At 40.9% G+C, this 22,847-nt stretch overlaps 1 protein-coding gene across 3 annotated transcripts in view; it reads right to left on the bottom strand.

Annotated features, from left to right (window-relative positions):
- The window catches only part of PAMR1 (peptidase domain containing associated with muscle regeneration 1), a 53,737-nt gene that overhangs the window by 7,622 nt on the left and 23,268 nt on the right, over nucleotides 1-22,847 (bottom strand). Inside the window, exons 5-8 of one of the 3 annotated variants that reach the window (XM_010711253.3) lie at nucleotides 21,953-22,170; nucleotides 18,884-18,991; nucleotides 2,837-3,037; nucleotides 15-227 (exon numbers count right to left, since the gene is read on the bottom strand). In XM_010711253.3, coding sequence (XP_010709555.1) covers nucleotides 15-227; nucleotides 2,837-3,037; nucleotides 18,884-18,991; nucleotides 21,953-22,170 — 740 coding nt within the window. The remainder of the gene's footprint in view (nucleotides 1-14; nucleotides 228-2,836; nucleotides 3,038-18,883; nucleotides 18,992-21,952; nucleotides 22,171-22,847) is intronic. The other 2 variants (XM_010711254.3, XM_010711255.3) reach the window with 2 other exon arrangements.

A 22,847-nucleotide genomic window follows, 5' to 3' on the forward strand; every position in this document is an offset into this window, starting at 1 on the left:
AGATTGTAAACTACCTTTAATACAGATTGGCTGTTTCCCTGACCATTCTCCATTGTCTTGGCAGGTCCTCTGTTCATTCCCACTAAGAACATAGGAGTTGTTACAAAAGAAAGCAATGACTGTGCCAGTTTTTGCATAGCGTCCATTCAAGAGCCCAGTGTCTTCCACTACTCTTCTGTAGCCATTGAGTGGGCCACCAGGATCTGAGCAGCTTTTTTCATCTAGAACTAACAGCAGGGGGAAAAACAGTAACCATTTTATGAAGTTCACAGCATTATTTTCACCCATCAGATTGCTTGACATTCCATTCAGATGTTGCAATACAGTGCATGCTTCATTAAACATGCCTCTCTATGACCCATCTGTCCCATATGACCCATCAGTCTTTGAAGAAAATCAGACTTTAAAGAAGCGATGATAATACAGATGTGTGTTAATGATACACGTTTTGTCTTTGCTGAAAGCATGAGATTCTCCTTTAAAAGTCTTTAAAAGTCTTTAAAACTTGGCTGGCAATTCTGAAGAAGAAACTTGACTTTACGTGATGTTAACATCCCGTTGTCGTTAACAGGACTAATTCAAGGACATAAAAGTATGCACTTAAGCAATTTGCACAAAACAAGCCTTTGGCATCCTTTTCCCATTTCTACACTTTCAGGACTCCACTGGTCTTGGATAATAAAGCTAGACTACTAAATTTTGCTTTTGGTTGCATTTTGGTCTCTTAGAGAGATCCCAATAATCCAGGAAAATAAAGGAATTTAAAGAGAACATATATATTTTTTTACTGATACTAAAAGTTTAATGTGCAAATTCATAGGCATACTGCATATAAAACCTCTTTTACTTCCTCCTTCCCAATATTTCCCCCTTCGTTTTATTTGCTGTTTTTGTTTATTTTTCTCAGAATAAACTTAAATTTTTGGCCTAAATCTAGATGACAGTATTCCCTTTGTGATGCCTCACTTCAGAAAAGCACCAATGCATAACAAAACACTCAAGTATTTATTTAAATCTCTGTGTAACCAGGACAGCAGTAGTGTATAGGTACGGCCCTGACCTGATCCTGTACCCTCATGTTTTCAGGGCCCAGCTCAACAAAGCATGTAAGCACGTAGTGAACTGTGGCAGTATGGTGTTCTATGAAGGGTATCTTCTCTTAATATGGAGCAGATAATTCAAATAAATGGTATTTTTCAGCACTTTAACACTGGAATTTAGTATATGCTGAAGGAACACTAGAATTTAGTGTTAGTTTAGTGAAGGCTATATATGTACTTAAATACTTTTCTACAAGCCATACTGAAAAAAAACAAGGATAGCTGGACTAAGCTCCCTTTCTAAGCCAGGAGAAAGGGAAAAGCCAAGCCTCATGTCAGGGGGAAGTTTAGATGTCAAGGGGAAGTTTTTTACTGAGGGAGTGCTGAGGTGCTGCCCAGAGAGGTTGTGGATGCCCCGTTCCCAGAGGAGTTTAAGGCCAGGTTGACTGGGGCCCTGGGCAATCTGATCTAATACTTGATCTAGTGACTGGCCTGTGGTGGGGGGGTTGGAACTTGATGATCCTTGAGGTCTCTTCCAACCCAAGTCTTTCTACAATTCTATGATTGTGTGTTTCTATGGTGCTATGATTCTCATCTCCTTTTCATCTGGATCTGTCTTTCTGCTGTGTACCTCACAGGCTATGTGAACCATAGTTGACTTGTAACTTGACAGTAGCTAAAGACTGCAGGAATACACCCGCAGTATAATGCTTTATTTGCAAGCCAGTTTCTGTACTGATATCTAGCCTAGAGGCATCTTGTGATGAGCAGAGCATAGGTTTCCAAATGTACCTAAGTCAATGAAAGCCTTCTCTTATTTCACTAACTTGAATCATAATTCTCTTCCGCTATCAGCTCAAGGTTATGGTTTTTCTGATGGATTAAAAATAATGAGAAAACATCTGGGAAGGAGAGACCCAAATCACACCACCAACACTTCAGTAACAGCCAAGTCTAAAGACACATTTCACTAGATCTTTAGCCAGAGACATCATGCAGCAGGAACCTACTGCATTTATTGCAATTAGAGGTGTTCTTTTTAGACAGAGGAATGCCTTTGCTTGTCAAATGAACTTATATACAGCTGTTTCACAACACTCACACAACACTCTCCACAAAATCTGCATTGCTTGCCACTGCACACTTGTGAAAGTGCTATTCAAATTGATATGAAGTGTTCTGGAATATGGAAATAAAATTGTGCAATATGAAACAGCTGAACTAAATTAATCTCTTTGGAAGTGAAGAAGGGACTGGGGATTTCACAGATGGATCAACATGAATGGTAGATCTGCCATAGGCATGTGAACTTGCATAGCAAGAATGAACAGAAGTTCCTCTTTTAATAATTTTTGCTTAGGATAGGAACGCTGACATAAGAGTCTATTCTTCACGCAATAAGCCCCAATCACTCCACAGAGAGCACCACACTTCTGCAGAGAAGATAGCAAAGGTACATAGCAATGGAAGTAGCTATTCATTGATGCACAAAGTCCCTTATTTGATTTTGGTTCTAGAAATTTTTGTTTGTGTGTAAGGAGGATATATGCTTTTGAGGAGATTATTTTTCAGTCATTTGATTTCATTTAGACCTTTTTATTAGCAAGTCTTAAGGGCTTGGGCTTCAGCAGAATGAAATAAGAATTCCTACTGCTTCTTAAAGGTGGGATGACATAGAACATCGTGCTAAGCCATGGACCATCTACCAAATTTCAAGTGAGATTTGCATATTCTAGCTTAATGTGAATACCATGTCTGAAACATTTGATAGGAATCAAAACTTAAAGTGACCTTACCACATTCGGGATGATGTGTTGACCAAATCCCATCAAGCTGACAGTAGGCAACACGGCTGCCTTTTAAACTGTAACCTGCGTTGCACTTGAAGTAAACCTGGGCCCCGTATTTAAAGTCATCTCCTTCCACAATACCATGAGCGGGAGCACCTGGAGTCCTACACATCACCACTGACAGTTCAGATATTTCAAAAAAATCCACTTTATTACAAAAACAGGACTGTGTTAGGATGATTCTTTAGAACATAGAAAACCAATTAAAATGGGCAGGAGTAAAAATTGCAAGACAAAATTACAAAAATTTCAGAGAGTTGTTTAAACCTCAGTTCTACACACACTTACGTATATGTAACTTTTGAAAACATCCCTAGACCCATTCAGTTCAATGGCATTACTCAAATGATCATATGCATAAGTGTGTGTTGTACTGTTACAGCTTTCATTTGCTTAAAATACTGTCCTAAGGAGAGACTTTGAATTAAGTACCATGCATGGTCAACAGAAAACTTCTTAAAAGACTTATATTCAAATTCCTTCAAATTTTCAAAGTCTTCTTTTCAAGTTTATATATTTCTTGAGATAACCTCACTGAAATAGAAAAGCATTGTTATTTGTACAGATCAAACATTATTAAAATGACATTAAAAAGGTACCTTGGTATTTACCAAACTGTGATATTTATCCTTTCCACAGGGTTGCTCTATTGGGAAAATACCAAAAGACAGTGGGGGTATTTATCTACTGCAGTAGCAAATACTAAACATCCTAAACAAGATTTCTCTGAGAACATCCAGTTAGCCATACTAAATCAGACTGAAGCTCCATCCAGCACAGAATTCTGCCTTCAATGGCAGCAAATAGCAGATTTGTAAAAATAATATAAAAACAGAGCAAGCATATAGAATGCTTTCCTGACCTAATCTAGGAGCATTTAGTGAATCGAGGCTCAAAATACAGTGGTATCTTTGGCATAACATACTCTGGGGACTTTTTTAATGTTAAAATACAGTGGTATCTTTGGCATAACATACTCTGGGGACTTTTTTAATGTTAATTTGTGTTTTCCAAAGTCAGCTACGTACTTGGTATCATATGCTGTGGCAACGAGTCCTGCAGAGTAAGCATAGTGTGAAAAATGCACTGCCTTCATAAGTTTGATTTTCAGCTTGCCACTGATAACTTCATTTGATGCTCTATTTTCTCCATTATCAGAGACAAAGAACGCCCTTCTCCAAGTCACTTTTCAGTACCAATTTTCTGCATTAATGGAGAAATAAGAAATTAAATGTAGGAAATACAGGTTCCAGTGTATACACAGTTGCCCATCTCTTTCAAAGTCTCTGACTTTGCCTGGCCATTCTTTGTGGAAAACTGCAGAAGAAGGGATTCTGTGCAAGATGTAGCTACGCATATGGGTTTTTTACCCAGAAGCTGCATCTCTCTATTGAAGATAGATAGATGAATGCTACCAAGATCATCTCTGCTTTATATTTTTAGAATTTGACTTCTTTTTGTGTGTTGCCCTGTAGCTACTGGATCTGGACACACAAAGAATGTCGCTTACAGCCAAATTGTGATCTTTACATTTGCAGAGGAAAAACTTTTCTAAGGCCTCAGGCCTGTAATCCTTACTCAGAACACACATGACTGCATCTATTTATAATGGAGCATGGACTATTCAATTATTCACATACGGAAGAGATTCTTGAGTGAGTAACTGTTCTAAAGCAGTAGTACTCCCAAGAACGAGACGCCATAGATACTCCTCTCATTTTACGGATTACTACAGACATCAAACAATGGTTTGGCAGAATCATTTGTGCACTACTAAGTACAAGCCTTGGAAAGAAGAACTGTCTAACATGTAAGCATTAGAGAGGGGTTCTGACTCACTACTCCAAATCAAAACACATCCAGTTAAAGGAGCTCAGCATTTTTTCTTAATGAGTGATCTGCATTAGTATCATCTAAGAATGACAAAAGTTCAATAAAATTCATTCCTAGCACATTATATTTTTCATATGAAATATATTCACTCATATATATATGTATATGCAGGCAAATACATAAGTGAAAGGGAAATAATAGGAGCATAGATTTTAAACCCTCAGAAAGCTTGTCATTCTAGTCACGATCTTTGTATTCCCAGTCACTTCTTCATATCTGTCTCTGGACATCAATTCATTGCACCACATTTCTATTTCTCTTTTTCAGTACAAAGTCACACTCAGCTTGTCAAAGGAAAAAAAGGTTATTAGAAACATCCGTATGCCACTTGGAGTACTCCTTTTTATCAGAAATACAGGTTTTGCTTCCATTCTAGTACAGCTCTGCCAAACAAATCTTTTGGTGCTTTTGTATTCTACGTACATCCTGGAAAAAACTTACCCAAGCTACACTTACTTTTAGCCCAGAAACGGAGAGTATTTGTTCTTGTTCTGTCTCCTAAGTGATTAAGATATTCCGTTTCTAGCCCTTGTGATTTGCTCTGCTTGCCAGACTTTCTTTAGAGTTTCTCTGTGCCAACGTTACCCAGCTGGAACAACTCTGGTTTTACTTATGAGATAAATTCAGCATTTTGTGCACAGATGCATTTAGGAACTATGGACTAGAGTAGAGGATATGGAGGCAGAAGGTCATGAGATCTAATATAGCTAAAAAACTGCAGTCATGGGTAAGTTGCTTCATTTGCTGCATCTATCAAAAGAGAGCGCCCCTTTCCTCACAAGGACGTTATAAGCATTAGTTCATATCCACTTGTGTCACAGAGTCACTGTGAGGTTTCTCTGATTGCAAAACAGCCAAGTATTATTAACAGACACGGTGCTGCTGTTGCCCATGCCTCTATCTGCTGGTTGTCTCTTCTTGTAACACACGATTCCCTGTGGTCTGTCCCAGTCTGTGAACTGAAGGCACAGGTAATCACTTTATATTCTATTTAGATAGTTATTTAAGCTCATTCTTTCTTTCTAAGTTTAACATGGTCTTGAATCCTGAGATGTTCCCTGCATCTCTATACCACAGCTGAATGTATTTTCAGCTGTATTATCTGGCCTGAAAGTCACACACAGTTGCTCTAGTATCTGACTCTGCTGTTTTGAATATGAGCTCTATAGCTTTCTTCCCCCTTCAGTTTGGCTGAAAAATTACTCTACCAGATGGTAATGGACAACCAAGTATGAAGGAGATTTCATGAAAGGTCTGCCAAAAAGTGTCTGAGTAACTCAGAAAGTGTGTCTAAGCTGATCCCATTCTTTATGCCATGGTGCCATCACACCTATACAGACTCTGGGGTCTTTATTTCTAGAACCGTGGAAAAAAAATTGAGAAAATTCGGGGGAAGGTAAAACTAAAGTCAAGAGAAAATTAACTTGAGAAGAGATTAGGAGCTAAAAATGATTACTCCGGTCATGCAAAACTAAAAATTGCAATAGTCTAAGACCAGGAAGGATGCAACAAAACATCTAAAGGGTCTAAAGGAAAACAAAGAGGTATGTTTAGGCAGGATAAAATGAAGAACAGAATTATTAAGAAAAACTCTATAAAAGCCTCCTTGATAAGTGCTTGAATGGCGTAGTAAAATGTAAATAGAAATGATCTATCTCAGCATTTGAAAACAGAAAATCCAGCTAGAAAAAAAAATGGAATAGATTTTGGAGAGAAAAGGCTGGCAGTACCAAACCAACTGTGAGCTCAGAGACTTCTTTAATTCTAACTTTTCCATAAATTGTTACACAGTGTTGTTCCTCAAAAGTTCCATAATTAACCCATACGGGCACATAGACAACCCTTGTCACTTTGGTGTTGTATGGGAACTGCTGAGTCACAGCCTGAACCACTGATTGAGCACCTGGGGAAAGGACCGGCCAGCCCTGGGAGCACAGGTGAAGGCAATTCTGCTGTGTGACAGGAAGGGATGGAGCCTGGCTGCACCTCTCTTAGATTTCATTTAAGGGCTGACTGCCACTGGGGAAGGATCTCTGCTTGGAGATCCCTCTTCTGTGGAGCTTCTGCTGTGAGCCTAGCTCTTCAGAGATTGGTGAGTACTTCTTCTTTGTAGCACCTTTTTATTGTGCTTGTCCCTTTGTTTTTACTTCTCCTGTATCACTGTTACATCATGTTGATTTTTCTGATTGTTACAGTGTATGAGACAGCAAGTGGCCTGATAGAGCTCCGTACCATTCATAAGAAAGTGAAGTAGAAAGGTGTAAAACTTGGTGGCTAGGGACAGCTTCAGCAGGAATGCTGAACTGTGACAACTGCTGTTAGGAGAATAAAAAGCAGAGCTGCCGCAAGTGTCTATGTGGTAGCTCACACTTCTTCAGTAAAACTCATTATCCTTTTTGTCTCTTACTTTATGTCATAGAAAACAGAAAAAACTTTCTGTCCCAAATGAAATATAAAAATGGTTCCATGTTTCATAGATACTTTCTGCATTCTGAGAAGAACTAGACTAGAGTTCTTGAATTTTTAAGCAAATGTTCCATTATTAATAAAAACAGCGCAAATTCCTCTTCGCTTTCAATTATGACTAGGAGACATTCCTCAGATCTGAATTATCTGCTACTTAGAAATAGTTTTCGTGCTCATTTCATCACTACTGAGATAAATTAGATGATCTCTAAGGCCACATTATTCTCTCTTCAGCGTCCTTCAAGTATTGCCTGATAGAACTATCATTTGCTCTTGTCCCAGGATCCTTTCATTAAATGAAAACCATTTTTTCTGCAGCCTTCCTCTCCCCCACTTCCTCATTAAATAATATATACCTCCTCACATAAATCATATATCATCTCTAAATTTTGCACATCCTATTCAATAAAAGATTGCATACCTGAAATAAATCTTTTGTCCTTGCTGTTACTAATGCAAGGTTTACATCTCCATTTTCTTCCTCCCTGGAAGACTGGGTGAAAGAGCTAGTAGTTTTATAGGTTAGAGGATTTTTTAATGCTGCTGCTAAATACATTGATTTTGTTGCATATTCCCAAGTCAGAGTTCAGATTTCAGGCTGATTTATGCTAATGTATATAGCATACTTTATTTTCTAGTGATTTGGGGGGAAAAATTCTATTCACCTGTAGTATTGCTTTCATATAAGGTGTGCTGGCAGGCTCAGCAGAGGCTGAACTCTGAAAATGACCACATTTCTGCACTTGGTGATAAACTGGAGAGTATAGAATCTTAGTTCCCTGCCATATGTCTTCTGCTGTAAGGCAGCTACAGACCTGCTCTGGGACACACAGTGCCATCATTGTAGACAAAACCAGACCAGTAACTGCCAGAAAAAGCCTGAACAGCATTTGGTATTTTGTTAGGGGAAAGCCTAACTGCCATTCTTTTCTCCTGGGAATGGTACCAAATGGTACCAGCATGCTGATAAAGGCCACAGCTGCCCTGTAGCCAGAGAAGAGATACACAGGGAACCTTAGCATTAGGCTTTTGGATACTGAGCTTTAGGGATTTCTGGCTCCACAGCAGTATGGCTGGCGAGCTGCACTGGAGCTGGAGATCATGGAAGCCCTAGAAATCACAGCCCCAAGATGTTGTTCCTGGAGGGACTATGACACACAGAGGATGTGGAATTAAAAGTTATTTTTTCCCCTCTGATTAAATATTTTTTAAAACTTCCAGCAGAAAACAAACAAATCAGTTTGAGAAGTAAATTTACAAATATAAAACCATTCCAATATTCATTCAGGTCCTGAAATTTTACGGTTTCTGTCTGTGGGCAGCCTTGCTGAAGTCAATAGTGATGACTCCTATCAGGTTTGGGTTGGTTTTGGTTTTTTTTTTTTTTTTGCCTAAAAGCCTCTGATTTAAGCAAAATCGTTTTCTTGGTTTAACTTCTGTTGTGAGGGCAAGTCTGCCTACCTGAGTATCATTATATAGCTGTTCATGAAGTTTATAGTCTTTGTATTTTTGAATTTTAAACGTCTGCATTTCACTGAGGAAGCTGCAGCACAGAAATATGTGATTTAGCAGAAGGCAAACAGTGAGTGAGTGGCAGAGCTAGGAGAAGAGCTGTTATCTCCTGATACTGCTACTAAATTTGCCAGTAAATTGACCCAGCTTTGTGCAGAAATCAACATTAAATAACTATACCATTACGTAATCCTACACATTGCTTGCAGCAGTGCTGTTTTGCACTGAGGTGATGGAGCCAATGTGGGAGCACTTAACTCTGTGCTGAACACAAAGCACTGAAGTTATGGGGAATCACCTGCAAGCAGCTTAGCAGTTACTGTGGGGTAGCAGGATGCCCTTTGCACATCAGAGCATTGCCCTCAGTCTTCTAAGGAATTTCTTTCTGTCTGGCCACCTAATGAATCAACAGGGCCATTCCCCTTTCATATTTCTGTAATTAGCCTGTTTTATATCTTTCACTTTGCAGTGCCCTGTGCATAAGGAGCTTTTCAGAATTCAGACTTAGAAAATCTGTCACTTTCACTCATGGTCTTTTTTTTTTTAGTCTGGGCTCTTGAGTTCTGAGTTCACCACAAATCTCTGACACCATTTATCCCTACACTTATCCCTTCCGACCCCAGTACACACCCACATGTGAGGATGCCCCAGGTTCTCAGAGGGTTTGCTGCCAGAGAATATCTGATGTGGGGGAGGATTCAGTTGGCTGTTCTCAGACATCATCCCTCTGCAGCTTGGCATAGGAGTCTAGAGATGGCTAATGCCTAACACATAAGCCTACAGGTACTAACTTTAGCCAAAAGCATAAGGATGCTGGCTGTCAAAATGTTAGTGGAACAGCTGCCTTCTTTTAGGGAGGGAATGAGATGGGGGAATTCTGGAGGCTGTGGCTCAGACTGCTCAGGAGAATTCCTATTTTATTTCTCTTCATAAGCAGTCAGCAGGACTTTCAGTCAAGTAAATGACTTTGACAGTGGGTTTGATGAAATAGCCACCTCTGTGTGTCATGTCACACTGCAAGGAGAGAACCTGCCTCTACGTTCATGCTTTAGGAGTCCCAACCTCCTGCTCTAGCTCCTTTCTGACTTCAAAGCTCTCTGCAGGCTGGGTTCATGGGCACCGTAAGCATGTTTATGGCTGTATTGGGTACCTGAGGTCCTGGAGCAGGATGCTGGGTGCTGCCACCATAGTTCTTGGGGCAGAAAGGTGCTGTTGCTGGTGAGTAATTCCATGCAGGCCTCGTGCCAAGTGACTGACATGAGAAACCTGCTCTGACTAGCACCACACAGAGCAAGCAATGTCAGTTGTGGTGGGAATGCCTTTCTCTCTGTGACCCTGCTGACACCCTTCTGGAGCTGTAATCATTTCAGCTTTGTTCCTACACGGAGCTCCACAGAGAGAGAGAGAGAGAGCCTGGCACCTTTTCATGCTCTCAAGGTCGACTCTCAGCTCCAGCTCTCCTGAATAAATGCTAACAGACACTCAAGGGATCTCCCATAAGGACATTTCCTTTTTTTTTTCACCACCTTCTTAAAGCTCCCACCTCTCCCACACTGGAGATCATTGCTGAGTAGGAAGCCCCACACTGACAAGCAGCTCAACTGCTCTCCTCTAGAGTCTGGCAAGAGCTGGATGTAAATGACAGCAGACAAGGCTCAAGGCCATCAGCTTTGCTTTGTGACAGTCATTCTTTCCCACAGCAGGAGCAGTCTGCTGGGAGCTGAACTGCTTTGGAGGGCAGGTGGTCTTGGTCAGGACTCTGAAGGAAAAGCTTCATGGGGGTGCTGTGTGTACATAGGTCATGCCTGAACAGGCTGGTGATATCTGGTTTGCTTGCCTGTCTTTGTCATGCCTCAGCACTTTTTAGAGCTGGCAGGGTCTGGGTTTTAGGTGAAAGAAGAGAAGGGTTGCAAGTCTACAAGCAGGAATTAGAAGGAGGTGATCAAGGAAAGCAAAGATTCACAAAGCTTGAGTTGAAAAAAATTTTTTTTAAAGCAAGATTCTCAAAGCAGAGAAAAAAATACTTGCAAACACTGTAGCAGATCTCTACAGGAATGGGCAAGGGCACTGTGATAGGAAAGTGTTCACAGTGGGAGCAGTGTTTTTTGGAAAAGGTAAAGTCTTGGACTTTGGAGAACAGCCCTGAACAGCTAAAACCACATGCCTAGGCAGCACTGCTCTTCCCCTGCCATGCTCATCACTAGACTTAGCACTGACTGGGTGAGAATTTATGCAGAAGCCTCTTATCACCAGCCTCTAACCCATCGCAGGTGCTTTCCCTGAGCCTGGCTTGCTAATAACAGCCAGCTCCACAAAGGTGCCCATGTCACAATGATTTCAGTATTTGTTAGCTCTCACAGTTGTTTAAATGTTTCTGAGGAACCAGCATTCAGTAACAAATAAAAGCACTGGATGAATAATGTGGATTCTTCCCCCAAAATGCCCCCCTGTGTTTGCATTAGCTGTCATTCAGCTTGCTAGCCAGCAAGAATTTTGGATTAACTCTTTCTGTCCTTCCTCTTCTTTCAAAAAAGAGAAAACTATCTGTCTACCACTATGGCTCTTGTAATGACACATTCTCTCAGTTCCATGCCCAGCTCCAGCCACATCTCATGCAGAAATACTGAGATGACAATTTACCACAATGATTATTGATCCTGGAAGCTCAATCTCCTCTCACTGCTGATCTTTGCCAGTCTTGACATTAATTGTGGAAGTGTCAAAGTAAATCATAACAAGAGCAGCTCATTAGCCAACTCCAAGTACTAGAGATTGTAGATTTCCAGTCCTACTTTCTGGGCCTCCTCATCCTTGCAGCAGTTCCACCAGCTAGAAATAATTGCACAAAACTATGACATAATCCCTACTGAAATTCAAATCTTTTCATTCCCTTCCAGCCAATTGGAACTCACTCCTGATGTTTTCCAGCTCCCTGCTTCCGTGAATGAGACAGTATCCATGTGAAAATATGCTTGGATCACCCACTGTGATTTATTCATCCAGAGGCAATTTGGAGGTTGTTCCTTACAATTAGCCACTTGATCTTTATCAGCATTGTTCACAGCCCTTAGAAAGTTGTGTTTTTGGATACAACCTTTCCGGTACTCAGATGGCCTATTTAATTATACAACTGGACCTGTTTGTGCATGGGATACTGGAGCAAGGACTGATCTTCAAAATATACTTTCTGTATATTAATTCTTGCTGATAATAGAGAATAAGTTCCCCAGTGAGTCTTTTGGAAAACATAGTGATATCATACTGCAGGGGAGAACACCATCTGCTCATAGGGAAGATTGTAGGGCTGCAAAGAAGCTGATACACTCATTATACTGAATTATAAAGGAGAGTAAATCATCTTAAGGTGTTTCATTTTGGAGATGTCAGCTTTCCAGCTAAGCAGGGACAAGCCTAGGCATTGCTGGATGAGAGACATTCTAAAGAAATTCATGTTGCTTTGAAACTATCGTTGTGAATATGCGTTAGCTATAACAGGAAAACAACATTTCATGGTGTAGTTTCACACTGTTGTAGCTGACAGCATAGTGCATTCAGCCTTTTGCAGGGATCTAAGCTGGATTTCAGACAGAAAAGACCTGGCGTTGCCTCTTTAAGAGAAAGAGATCAAAATTATGAAGTGTTCAGATGAGGGTGTAGGGAAAAGGAAAATGAAAGGAATTAAAAAGCAGGAGAGTACTAAAGTAGTAGAAGGGGAATTTGATTGGCTATGAAAAGCAGTTGCTGAGCTCTTGAAGTGTACAAGGAGGAGTATGGGAGCCATAAGAAAGAGCAAGGGGGATACCATTTGTGTCATCGTTCCTACCACCTGGGGCCATCCTGCTTCAGTAGTGTTTTGTATCAGCTGCAAACAGCGTGCAAGGCACTGGAATCACGCCCATGAGTACAACAAAGGGAAGCATGTAAGGTACCTGGTTCAGAAATGTTTGAGTGTAAAATCCTCAAGGAGGAACAAAACCTTTCAATGAACTTTGGTGTGGGAGGTGGGGGGGGAAAGAGTGAAACTGTCAGTGTTTCTGCATGCTGATTATTCCAGCAAGCTTTCAAAGTGGTTTTAAGGTTACTCCAATGCAGTGCAGAACAGCAATCTGTACATTTGCAGCTAAGAAGCTATGAGCTGTGGATCAGTTCTCTTCAGAGTGAACAAGGAGCAGTTAGAGGAAGAGACCTCAAATCCATCATCTACTCTGGGTGTGATTTCTTCAAGCCCCAAGGAAAAAAGATACGTGCCTTCCACCTCAGCTAGGAGACAGAAAATATCTCCATCAGCAACTTACAACTGTACACCAGCCTCTGTAGTCTGCAACTTTTTGCAAAGGGCCAGGTAGACCCTGAAGTGTGATCAGTGGCACAGTGCTTTATGTTTGGCTTGCTGAACAATTATTTTGTGTTGAAAAGCTCGTTTGTGGCACATGTTAGAGCAGACCTGGGAAGACGACTTTGTCTCCTAAGTGATTCACTGATGAAGCAACAAGGAAATGCATTTGTCCTGTTCAGTGTGGTATGAAGCTTGGATCAAACTGTCCTCCTATAACACTGATAGATCTTTCCACAAAACAAGGCATACCAGGGAGAGTCCTATGAATAGTTTTATTCTGAGGCATGTTAGTAGACTGAGGAAGATGCTCAGGATTGTTTTGGGGTGGGGGAAGTGGAGGTTTCCTATGAATTATCCTTGGGTAGATTTCATCTCAGAAAAGACAACTTCAGACTGAGAAGATAGCAATGCTTGGAGCTATGCCCTGGGCAGGTTATCATGTTCTTTGCCGGAAAGTTCTTTACCAATTATCCTTTTTGAAAAGCTTAAAAAATTGGCTATTTAATAGACATTAAGAAAATAGCAAAGGGACAGGAAGAATTATCACTAAGTCATTATCTTGTCTCTTTAAGCCTGGTTATCAGCTGTAGCTACTCACTGGTGTTTCAAAACATAAAATATTATGAAACGAAGTGCTGCTAAATGGTTTTAGCAACTTTCTCACAGACTGCATGACTTGCTCAATCCAATAGTTGCACTGACAGAGCTGAAGGAGCTGCAGTCTTAGGGACAAGCATTTTGCACTGTCTGATTCACAGGCACCACTTGATTGTGTTGGACATTTGAAGTAATTTCCAACCTCTGTGAAGAACTGCATCCTTCTTTTAGGAGTTCCTGCCCTCCTGACAGGCATCTTGGCTGTTTGTTTAATGGGACGTGAGGAGCTTTAGCTGGCAGCTCAGTGAAGTAAGGTAACCCAAAATGGATGTTAGGTACCTGGTGAACAGCAGGCATAATGTTTGTTGGTTTGGCAGTTGCTATGTAAACTGTTCTGATATCCGTCCAACCAAGGGAGAAAGCTGAAGGAAATCTACTGAACTGAAGGGTGGACCAGCTTCTTATGACTGCACTAGCCATGTCTTTGCTGCAGGAGTATCTTAACCTGCCTGAACAAACTGCTCCTTCAGAACAGTGTCGCTCATAAAAAGCAGTTCTACTGAGTAACAGTGCTCAGGGCAACTGTACCATCAAGTAGTGATTCTACCTTGCTTCCCAGGTAAAATCCCAGGAAGGTTCTGGAAGACAAGGAAACAATCAGAGTATCTTGCCTGTGTCCACACTACAGCTTTGCAATATGACAGGCTAAATGGTTGTGCTGATTTAAGCTTTAGCCTGTTAACAAGTCTGCAAAACCTGGGAAGTGATGCTTTCCAGTTAAAGGTATTTTCTGGTGTATGGGTCTAAAAGAAGCTGAACCCCCGTATAATGATTGTGAAAGAGGCCAGTAGCCTTTACTCCTCAGCAGCTCCATGTATGTATGTGTTTTGGCAACAGGAGATAGTTTCTTATTTCCCATTCTAAACAGGCATGCCTGCAGGGAGCACAGAAGTAAAGTGATGGAGAAACAGTGGCACTCCTCTTGCTTTCTTGGCATAGCTACCAAAAAAAGCCAATTCAACAACGAGGAAGAATTCTGTCCCTTTAAAAAAGCTGCAATAGCTATTTTCCACTGGGGAAAAAAAAAGCACACCCTTAGAAAGCTCTACACTGCATGTTCATGGTTAGGTGATAATGCTAGAAACTTTCCCCATGTGCCTCGTCCTAGAATCTACTGGGATTAAAACTCTGTCTAGGCTATGCCAAGTAGTGACAACTGGGCTCATTTCTCCCACAGCAGAAGGAGGCAGGTAATGGTGCAGTTCTAATACTTTTTCTCTGTTTAAAACATGAGTCAGTCAGCTAAGGCTAAGGGCAAGGGCATCCCTAAGAATCATCCCAAGTTGTAGTTTTATAGGGCAGAGAAGGACGGAACGGGATTGTTTCAGCAGTAGGGAAGGGTCTGAAAGCTATATTCAGAGGCTGATTGGAACATGGTAAGGCCAGCCCTAGAAACATCAAAGGCTACAGCATGGAGTTAGTTCATACAGCTTAGCCAGCTGGATTAGACCAGTCATTAGGATGCAGAACAAAGCCTTTCTCCTTGGCAATAAGGAGCAAGAAACAGAATGAAAATGGAAATAGGTTCTGAGTCCTGAATTCCCTATTCAACGTGAGATCCCTTATTTGCGTAGGAACTCTAGTTTGCCTGGCTTTGTTTGAAATAAAGGTAACAGGAAATTTCAGGGCAGGATGAGGTCAAGGTCTCTTGCTTTGGGGACAGCAGGCCCTGGGAGGACTCTTGAGCCAGAATACCCTGTCCTAGGAGGAGAACAAGCAGAGGGGGAAAAGCATTTGCCATGGGATACCAGGCTACTGTCTCCCCACAGAGATCAGACAGAAAAGCCTGGCTTTGATCTCAGTTGTGTCAGCTCAGGGGTCGTTAGGAGGAGTGTGCAGGTATACTGCAAATTCAGCTTAAGATTAGGAAGAAGTCCAAGAATTTCGAATAGGAGTCAAGTTTCTCTACTTACTGTATCATCCTAACAAATCATTTCTGTGTGTAAGAAGGTACTTGTTGCTTGTCACTAGGCTTTTTCTTAGTACCGTGTTTTAGGAGAGAAGAAAGGAAAGATCTCACTCTTAGCTTCTGTTTTACAATTTCTTATAAATGCTTTTTTAAAAAAAACAATCTTTAGAATGCAATCAGACATATTTAAATTAAGCATTTCTTGACCTTAAGCATGACTGATTGAAATATTAATGGCTGTTAGGAAGAAATGTGCCTGCACTCCAACTCACACTGAAGCCTTTAGATCACTGTATTCCCTCAGGCTGGAAACAAAGTCTTCTACTGTCTGCCACAGTAAAAGAGAGAAGAGAGCACTAGTAATCAGCAATCTGTGCCTTTAATCATTTTATTAATATTGCAAATTGCAGCAGACAGAACAATTAGGGCTGCATATTACCCCAGGAAAGCAGCTTGACCACAGTCGATGATCCTGTTAAAGAGATGGAATTTACTTTAACAGAAGAAAAAATAGGTTCCTTGAGCTTTGTCATTAGAGTGATTTCCATAAGTCCCACAGTGATTCCTACACCTTTAAAACTACGAATGGAAATGGCTAAAAAGATAGACTTGCACTGGGACAACAAGGGAGTTAGAAGCTCTCGGTTTCTGTCATGAAATGTATATTGCTTAATTTGTTTTACCTGGCCTCAGCTCTTTCCTCAATGAGATAATCCCTCACTTCCCCCTCCTCCTAAGTGAACCCCTTAGATTTCTCCGACTAAAACTCTCATATCTCTCTGGCTACCTTCTGTTGCTCCACCTCAAATCTTCTACATCCACTTAACATCAGGGGTCTCTAATTTTCTTCTCTCTTTTATCCATTTTTCTAATGGGATTGTGTCTGACTTACTCCAGGAACACCAGCCTGAAAGAATCAGGCTCTTAGAGTCCAAAGTCAAATTCAGCACTCCAAAAGTGACCATTTTATGACTGTTTTCTGCAGAAATAACATTATTGCCTCGGTTTGACCTTGCGAGTCACGGCAAAGCACTGTTGCTGCAAACCTAACAGACAGGAGATCCTGAGCATGAAGTGATCTCCCTTGAACACTTAAACTGCAGTGCTGTTCAGGAACTATCATTAAAATTTTAGCCATAGATGTATTTTCCAGTTTCTTTTTTTTTTTGCTCTTAGAAAACAGACCAAACTTCAGTTTTCTGCTGCTTTTTCCCCTATACACTGGAAAATACTTACGATATTCGTTTTGGCGAAACTGAAGGAAATATTAAAAAAAAAAGTACTTTGAAGCCAGGAAGAACAAAGATTTGCTATGATGCTTTCCCAGTGTGAGTTTTTTTTATTCTTATATAAGGGAAAAAAAGTCAACCTTTATTTATTTTATGGATAAACTATGTGTTGAATTAAGTATTTCCTAGCTTAAGCAAAAGTCCAGCATATGGCCACAAACATTACAAAATGACAACATTTTATCCAGCTGCTTCTTTCAAAAATCAAACTTAAGGATTGCTCTCAAGATAAAGATCTTACTGTATATATTTTCAAGTCTCTCCTCTCTACTCCATTACTACGTACAGCCTCTACTGTTTACACTAAGATGGAAGCCTCATCCTATTTTTTTTATCCTCTACTTCCTTTGTTGTTTGCTGTTTGCGTTACATGGCTGAGATTTTAGAATTACAGAAGCAGAAGAATGTGAGCTTTCTTACATTCCTTGACTGTAGTGTAATGCCTGCCAAAACTAGGGTTGAGGTTTGCTGGAAACTTAATTAATTTGAAATTTAGGTTGGTTCTGAATCAAATGGGAATCATTCTTTCTTTCTTTTTTTCATTTCTCTCCTGCAAACAGGAATATAATCTCAGTGAGTAACTGCAAAGAGCTTCAAGTTTCCAGTCCCTAAATGACCTGCTACTGGCAGGAAAAGGGTTGTTAGCAGAAGAGCCTGCCACACTAGCCCTTAAGTCACGAACTCTCAATTTTCAGCAACCCACTTTTTACCAAAAACACATCAGAAATGTGTTATCTGGTAGAATGTGGCACAATGTTCTGAACCAAAACTTTTCTGGGTTTATATAGTATGTAAAACTATTCCTGTTCTGGTCTGCTGGGAGAAAAAGTCAAGTCTTACAAACTAGTGCTGAAACCATATAAATCTAAAGGTCTTGTATCTCTCAAAATAATCCATTTAATAATGTATGGAAGTACCATGTCACTATGATTTAACTTCCCTGATGAAGTAAAAACAATTTTAGGATAGAAATCTATTTCTGAGGCGGGCACAAGTGAGGAAAAGATTTCAAAGCAGTGAAGTTTGGTGCACATTGGCTATTCTGAGTTAGAATTTTAAACTCGTAAAGTAGGCAAGGCACTTTGTGCCTTACAGCCAGAACACTGCCACAACAGTGACACAATAAGTCATACTTTCTGTCTTGGGACAAATATAGTCCCAGTTATATTTCATTGTTATCACTGGAATCTTCCAGAGTCAGCTGGAACTCTCAGTGGCTTTAAATTTTGGACACTGCTCCTTTCAGTCAATAGATATGATAAAGCCCTTGTCATAGCATATATTGCACAGTTCTTACTCCTCCTTGCTCTTTAAAGCCCTGTTAGATGAATTCAAAAGCATGAAGAAATAAAAACACTAAACAGACAGTGGGGTTTGATCAGATTTCAACAGCATTCAATTGGCAGAACAAAATCACGTGAATGATTATGTATGTACACTGAGCACCACCAACATGGAATCAACTACTTTTTTGTTCACTCTGACCCCAAGGCTCTACATTCGAGGTGCCAGTGCTCTACCTTTGAGATGACAATTAAGGAAGACAGATGTCCTAGGACTGGCTCTGGCTATGGCCCCAAATGCAGGGCTCAGCTGAGGTATGTGCTGATAGAAGAGAACACAATATTCCACACAATGGGAAGTAGCAAACAGGTTACTATCTCTGGAAAAGGCTGGTCCATCACAAGATTTCTTGTATGCTGTTCACCAGCTTCAATTCTGTTTTACCCTTTTGCACCTAGATATAAAGCTCTAATAATATTAAGTGGAAATCTTCACAAACTGTGCACAGCATATCTTTAGAAATGCTACAAGTGTATTCTCTGGGATGATGTTTGACAACCTGCATACCAGTGACGCTTCCTAACATTCAAAGGCCTGCATTAATGACAACCCTGGAGGATGGTCATGCACACAGTATCTGTACTCACAGTTTTCACAGCGACTCCCAGTATAGCCAGCGAGACAGGCACATTTGTAAGTACCACTTTTGTCAAGAATGCATGTTCCATCATGAAGACATGGAGATGAAGAACAAGCTGTAAGAGAGAAACAAGAACATTCATGATGTCTCAGTAGGATGGGGTTCTATTTTTCCTCATTATGGTTATGGCTGGGAGTAAATTGCATGTTCTGGTAAAAATTGAGGAAGATACAGTAAATGGCCTAATGCTTGTTAAAAAGCCTTTTTACACTCACTAAAGAGGAGATCTGCTGTGGATGGGAAGTTTTTTCCCCAGCATTCATCATTTATTCTTAGCATTTTTCTCTGAGTACTGTCCAAATGTGAGAAAGGTTTATGGAGAAAAATAATTCACATCAAACTCCAACAGTGCTTAGGCTTAGCCTAATTTAAAGAAGTATAACATCAACCTACATATATATACATATACACACACTATATATATATATTATACACACACACTATATATATATATAGTACTGTGTCCAACTAACAAAAAAGAGGAAAGAGAATAAGGAGAGCTTGTTTAAACTGATAGCTGTAGTTACTGGTTTGAAGCCAGAGGACTTTCAGCTTTGTCCTCATCCCAGCTTTTTTTCAGAACTGTGAATGAAGATAAGCATCAGATACCACCCCAGAAAATGCCTGATACTCAAGAGAAATAGATATTTTTCTTTTTAAAGGAGTCTTGATTGCCTAGCTTCAAACACCGTGGGACAATACTACAAAACATTAAGGCCCCTACGTTGTGTCAAAGATCACTACATTACGGGTACAGAAAGTGCTATTGAAATTCAACAACAGGCTTTCATCTAAACAGATCCAACATATGTCTAATCCTTGGGAGATCCTGATGCCTCCCCATCTGGCCCTCCACCCTTCTCATATGAAGTCTGCCGAGTGCCTTCGTGTCACTCATGCCAATTACTGGCTTCCATTTGACAGTTGGCATGGGATGAGTGATAGAGCTCAGGGAACTAACACCTGCTTCCAGATCAGGCAGCACAGCAGGCTGTGCGGTCTCTTCCTTTAATAACTACACATTGAGCAATCTTTCTAAAGGGGAATATAAGCTTTGAGCTTATTTTGTATTAATCAAAATCTTTCTGGCTGTTGAACCAGTGACCTCTGTGCAGCCAGTGTCACTGCTTCAGCAGGCTATGACTTATAAGTCAGCACAAAGCTCAGAGGAAGGGAAACAGAAAGAGAAGCACAAGCTACCTTTCCACTCCTCTCCGTTACACCACTAAGGTGCTGGCAACACCTGGTCATCTCCACATCCTGAAAGTGTTGCTTTAGCTCTCACCTGCACCACAGGCTATTGCTCTAGCAAATCCTGTGCAGCCTCTTCCTGAGACCTCAGCTTCCACAAGGCTGTGCACAAAGGGGGAATCTCAGGGGAAATGCTTTACTTTGTAATGAGTTGCCAGAGCTTTCGATCTTGTGCTGCCCTTGCTCTCAATTCCACACTGCCCCAAGCACGCCGTATTCTTCCCCAAAACTGTCCCGCTGGCCAGGTTAATTCTTCACACAAAGAGACGCTGGGAGTATTTTAAAAGCCTTTCACTGCAGTTACACATTAGGCCAGAACAGCCTCATAATAAAGCGTACAATGAGACCTCCTCACAAACTCTAAGAAGCCCTTTGCAACATGCTCTGTGTGGATTACCACACTTGCAACCACCCAGCCTCAGAATAATTACCGCTAAAAATGGGGCGGAAATAAAGTGCTCAACAGTATTCGAATACCAAGTGTTCCCTGCTGGGTAGAGAAAACAGAATCAATTCAGCTTGTGCCATATGGAAAATGTTAGTTTCCTGAGTGTAGGCAGCCCTTATGCAACATAGCCCACACCGCAGTCGTTTGTTCTATATCACCTCTCCTGCTGTAAGCCCAGGCAAAGTATCAATAGCTAACTGCTGCAGCTACATTACTAATGGATATACTAAAGGTAACAGCTGAAGAACCGGGCAGGCTCAGGAATGCCATAGGCGCTGCATGCAGCAGTACGCACATTTCAGATTGCTAGTTACAACCCTGATCGTTGGCAACAGCTGATCCACAGTAGGTTTGTGTATTTATAAAAGGATTCTACAAACTAAATAAACTTCCTGAGCCAGATATACTCTGGACAACATCATGAAATGTGGGTCATCGGGGTGTGCAGAAGGCAAGTTATGCTGAGTCATAGATGCTGCAGGGTTTTTCTATGGCAAAGCAGCGCTCCCTGATTAGTCTTCTGTGCCAGAAGTACTGGGGATTTTTTGACCAAAATTCCCTTCATAGCTAAACAAAGGAAATCCAGAGTGAGCATACATATGGGTTTAAATACAGTGGCAAAAAGAGGAGAAAGCTACACTTTCTAAGTTATTTAGCAGCCTAGGAAAAAAAAAAAAGTAAAGTAGAGAGCAATGCAGGGCACTCAAGCACTGAGTACCAACAAAAGCACTGGAATTCTAGAGCCTTGCTTCTGTCATTCATAACACTAAGTTCATCACAGAATGGGAAAGACCTCTATTTTCTCTTTCTTGAAGAAAAGAATATGTCCTTTGTACACGCTTGATTTGAAAAGCTCTAATGGTATGATACATGAGCCAACACCAGAGGCATGTCAGGGCATTTTGACTGAAGCAATTATAAGGCTTTGCATCAGGTTTCTCCAAACTGAGGCAGTCACTCTGCTCCTGCACACAGCACTGAGCAATTCCACAATTGCAAAGATATTCATGCCCCTTTCTCTGTCTTCTGTGCTTTTCATTCTCAGATTCTCAGAGCAAATTCCCATAAAACAGCAGCCTTTCTGTGCTCACCAATGTGCTTGCTCTTCACACAGGTAGAGGGAATTTACTCTTTGTTAGGGGAGCCTCACATTCACATGCTATGCGATAGCTTTTGAACCTTCCCTGCACTGACTTTGTGTAAGCTGCTGTAGGCAACACAGCATGAAAGTATTTAATGAAGCAAAACAGGGAGAGAGATTAGTGAAACTGAATTAATGAGAGTGCGTGGCATGTTCCACTTTTTGGATTATTTTACCTGTAATTTCTTCGAAGACAGCGTGAAATCCATCAAAGTTCTTGGATCCATCAGACTGGAAAAGGACATGGAGTGAAGACCCAGTGCTTCGAATGGGAGCTGGCCTTTCATTCCCACAGAATTTCTTAATTACTCGGCTGTCCAAATTGTCCCCATCACGTACCTCCACATAATCATACTGGCACATGTAATCAAACTCCAGGCTCAGCATGGAAAACCTTGGGGAATAAGGACACACACAAATCATTCAGGCCTCTTACTCTCCCCTGTGCACCCTGACTGATGTATTTGGAAGTTTGGTTATGCTACCGTCCTCACCTCTGTGAATCAGCAGGTGCTGATAACATGACAGCCCTCTCACTTCATCTCAGTTTTTGCATCACGATCCTTGGAAGCAACTTCACAGAGGTGCTCCATGAAGGTATTTAAATGGCTGAACAGTGAAGTCTAAATTGAAGCCATACAGTCTGTTCACACACATCAGGACCTAACCAGATCACGATGTTAAAAATTCCATCTACAGTCAGATGCAGTAGGGGGTATATTTTTTTCCTGGCTGTTTGCTAAAAATTGTTCTCTTTCCCCTAAGGAGAGTCCTAAGTACTGAAAGTAATGTTATCAAAGACTGAGAATCAAAAGGCTGTTTACACGGAAAGACAGCAATTCTGAGTACAATGAAAACTCAGAGATGTGACAGAGGAGAAAGAGACAGAGAAAGGGAATCTGAAACAGTACAGAACACTACAAAGCAAAATGGTAGTAAACCCCTGATGTCTTGCACTTGCCCTTCTTTTAAAGATAGAAATAAGGGACAGCAGAAGAGAAATATTTAAAGCTTTTTCCCACAGCGTCTGTCTTTCCTAGCTTTGATCCAGCCACTGCACAAGGCTCCCCT

This window comes from Meleagris gallopavo, chromosome 5 (assembly GCF_000146605.3).
Source record: "Meleagris gallopavo isolate NT-WF06-2002-E0010 breed Aviagen turkey brand Nicholas breeding stock chromosome 5, Turkey_5.1, whole genome shotgun sequence".
NCBI classification, from domain to species: Eukaryota; Metazoa; Chordata; class Aves; order Galliformes; family Phasianidae; genus Meleagris; species Meleagris gallopavo.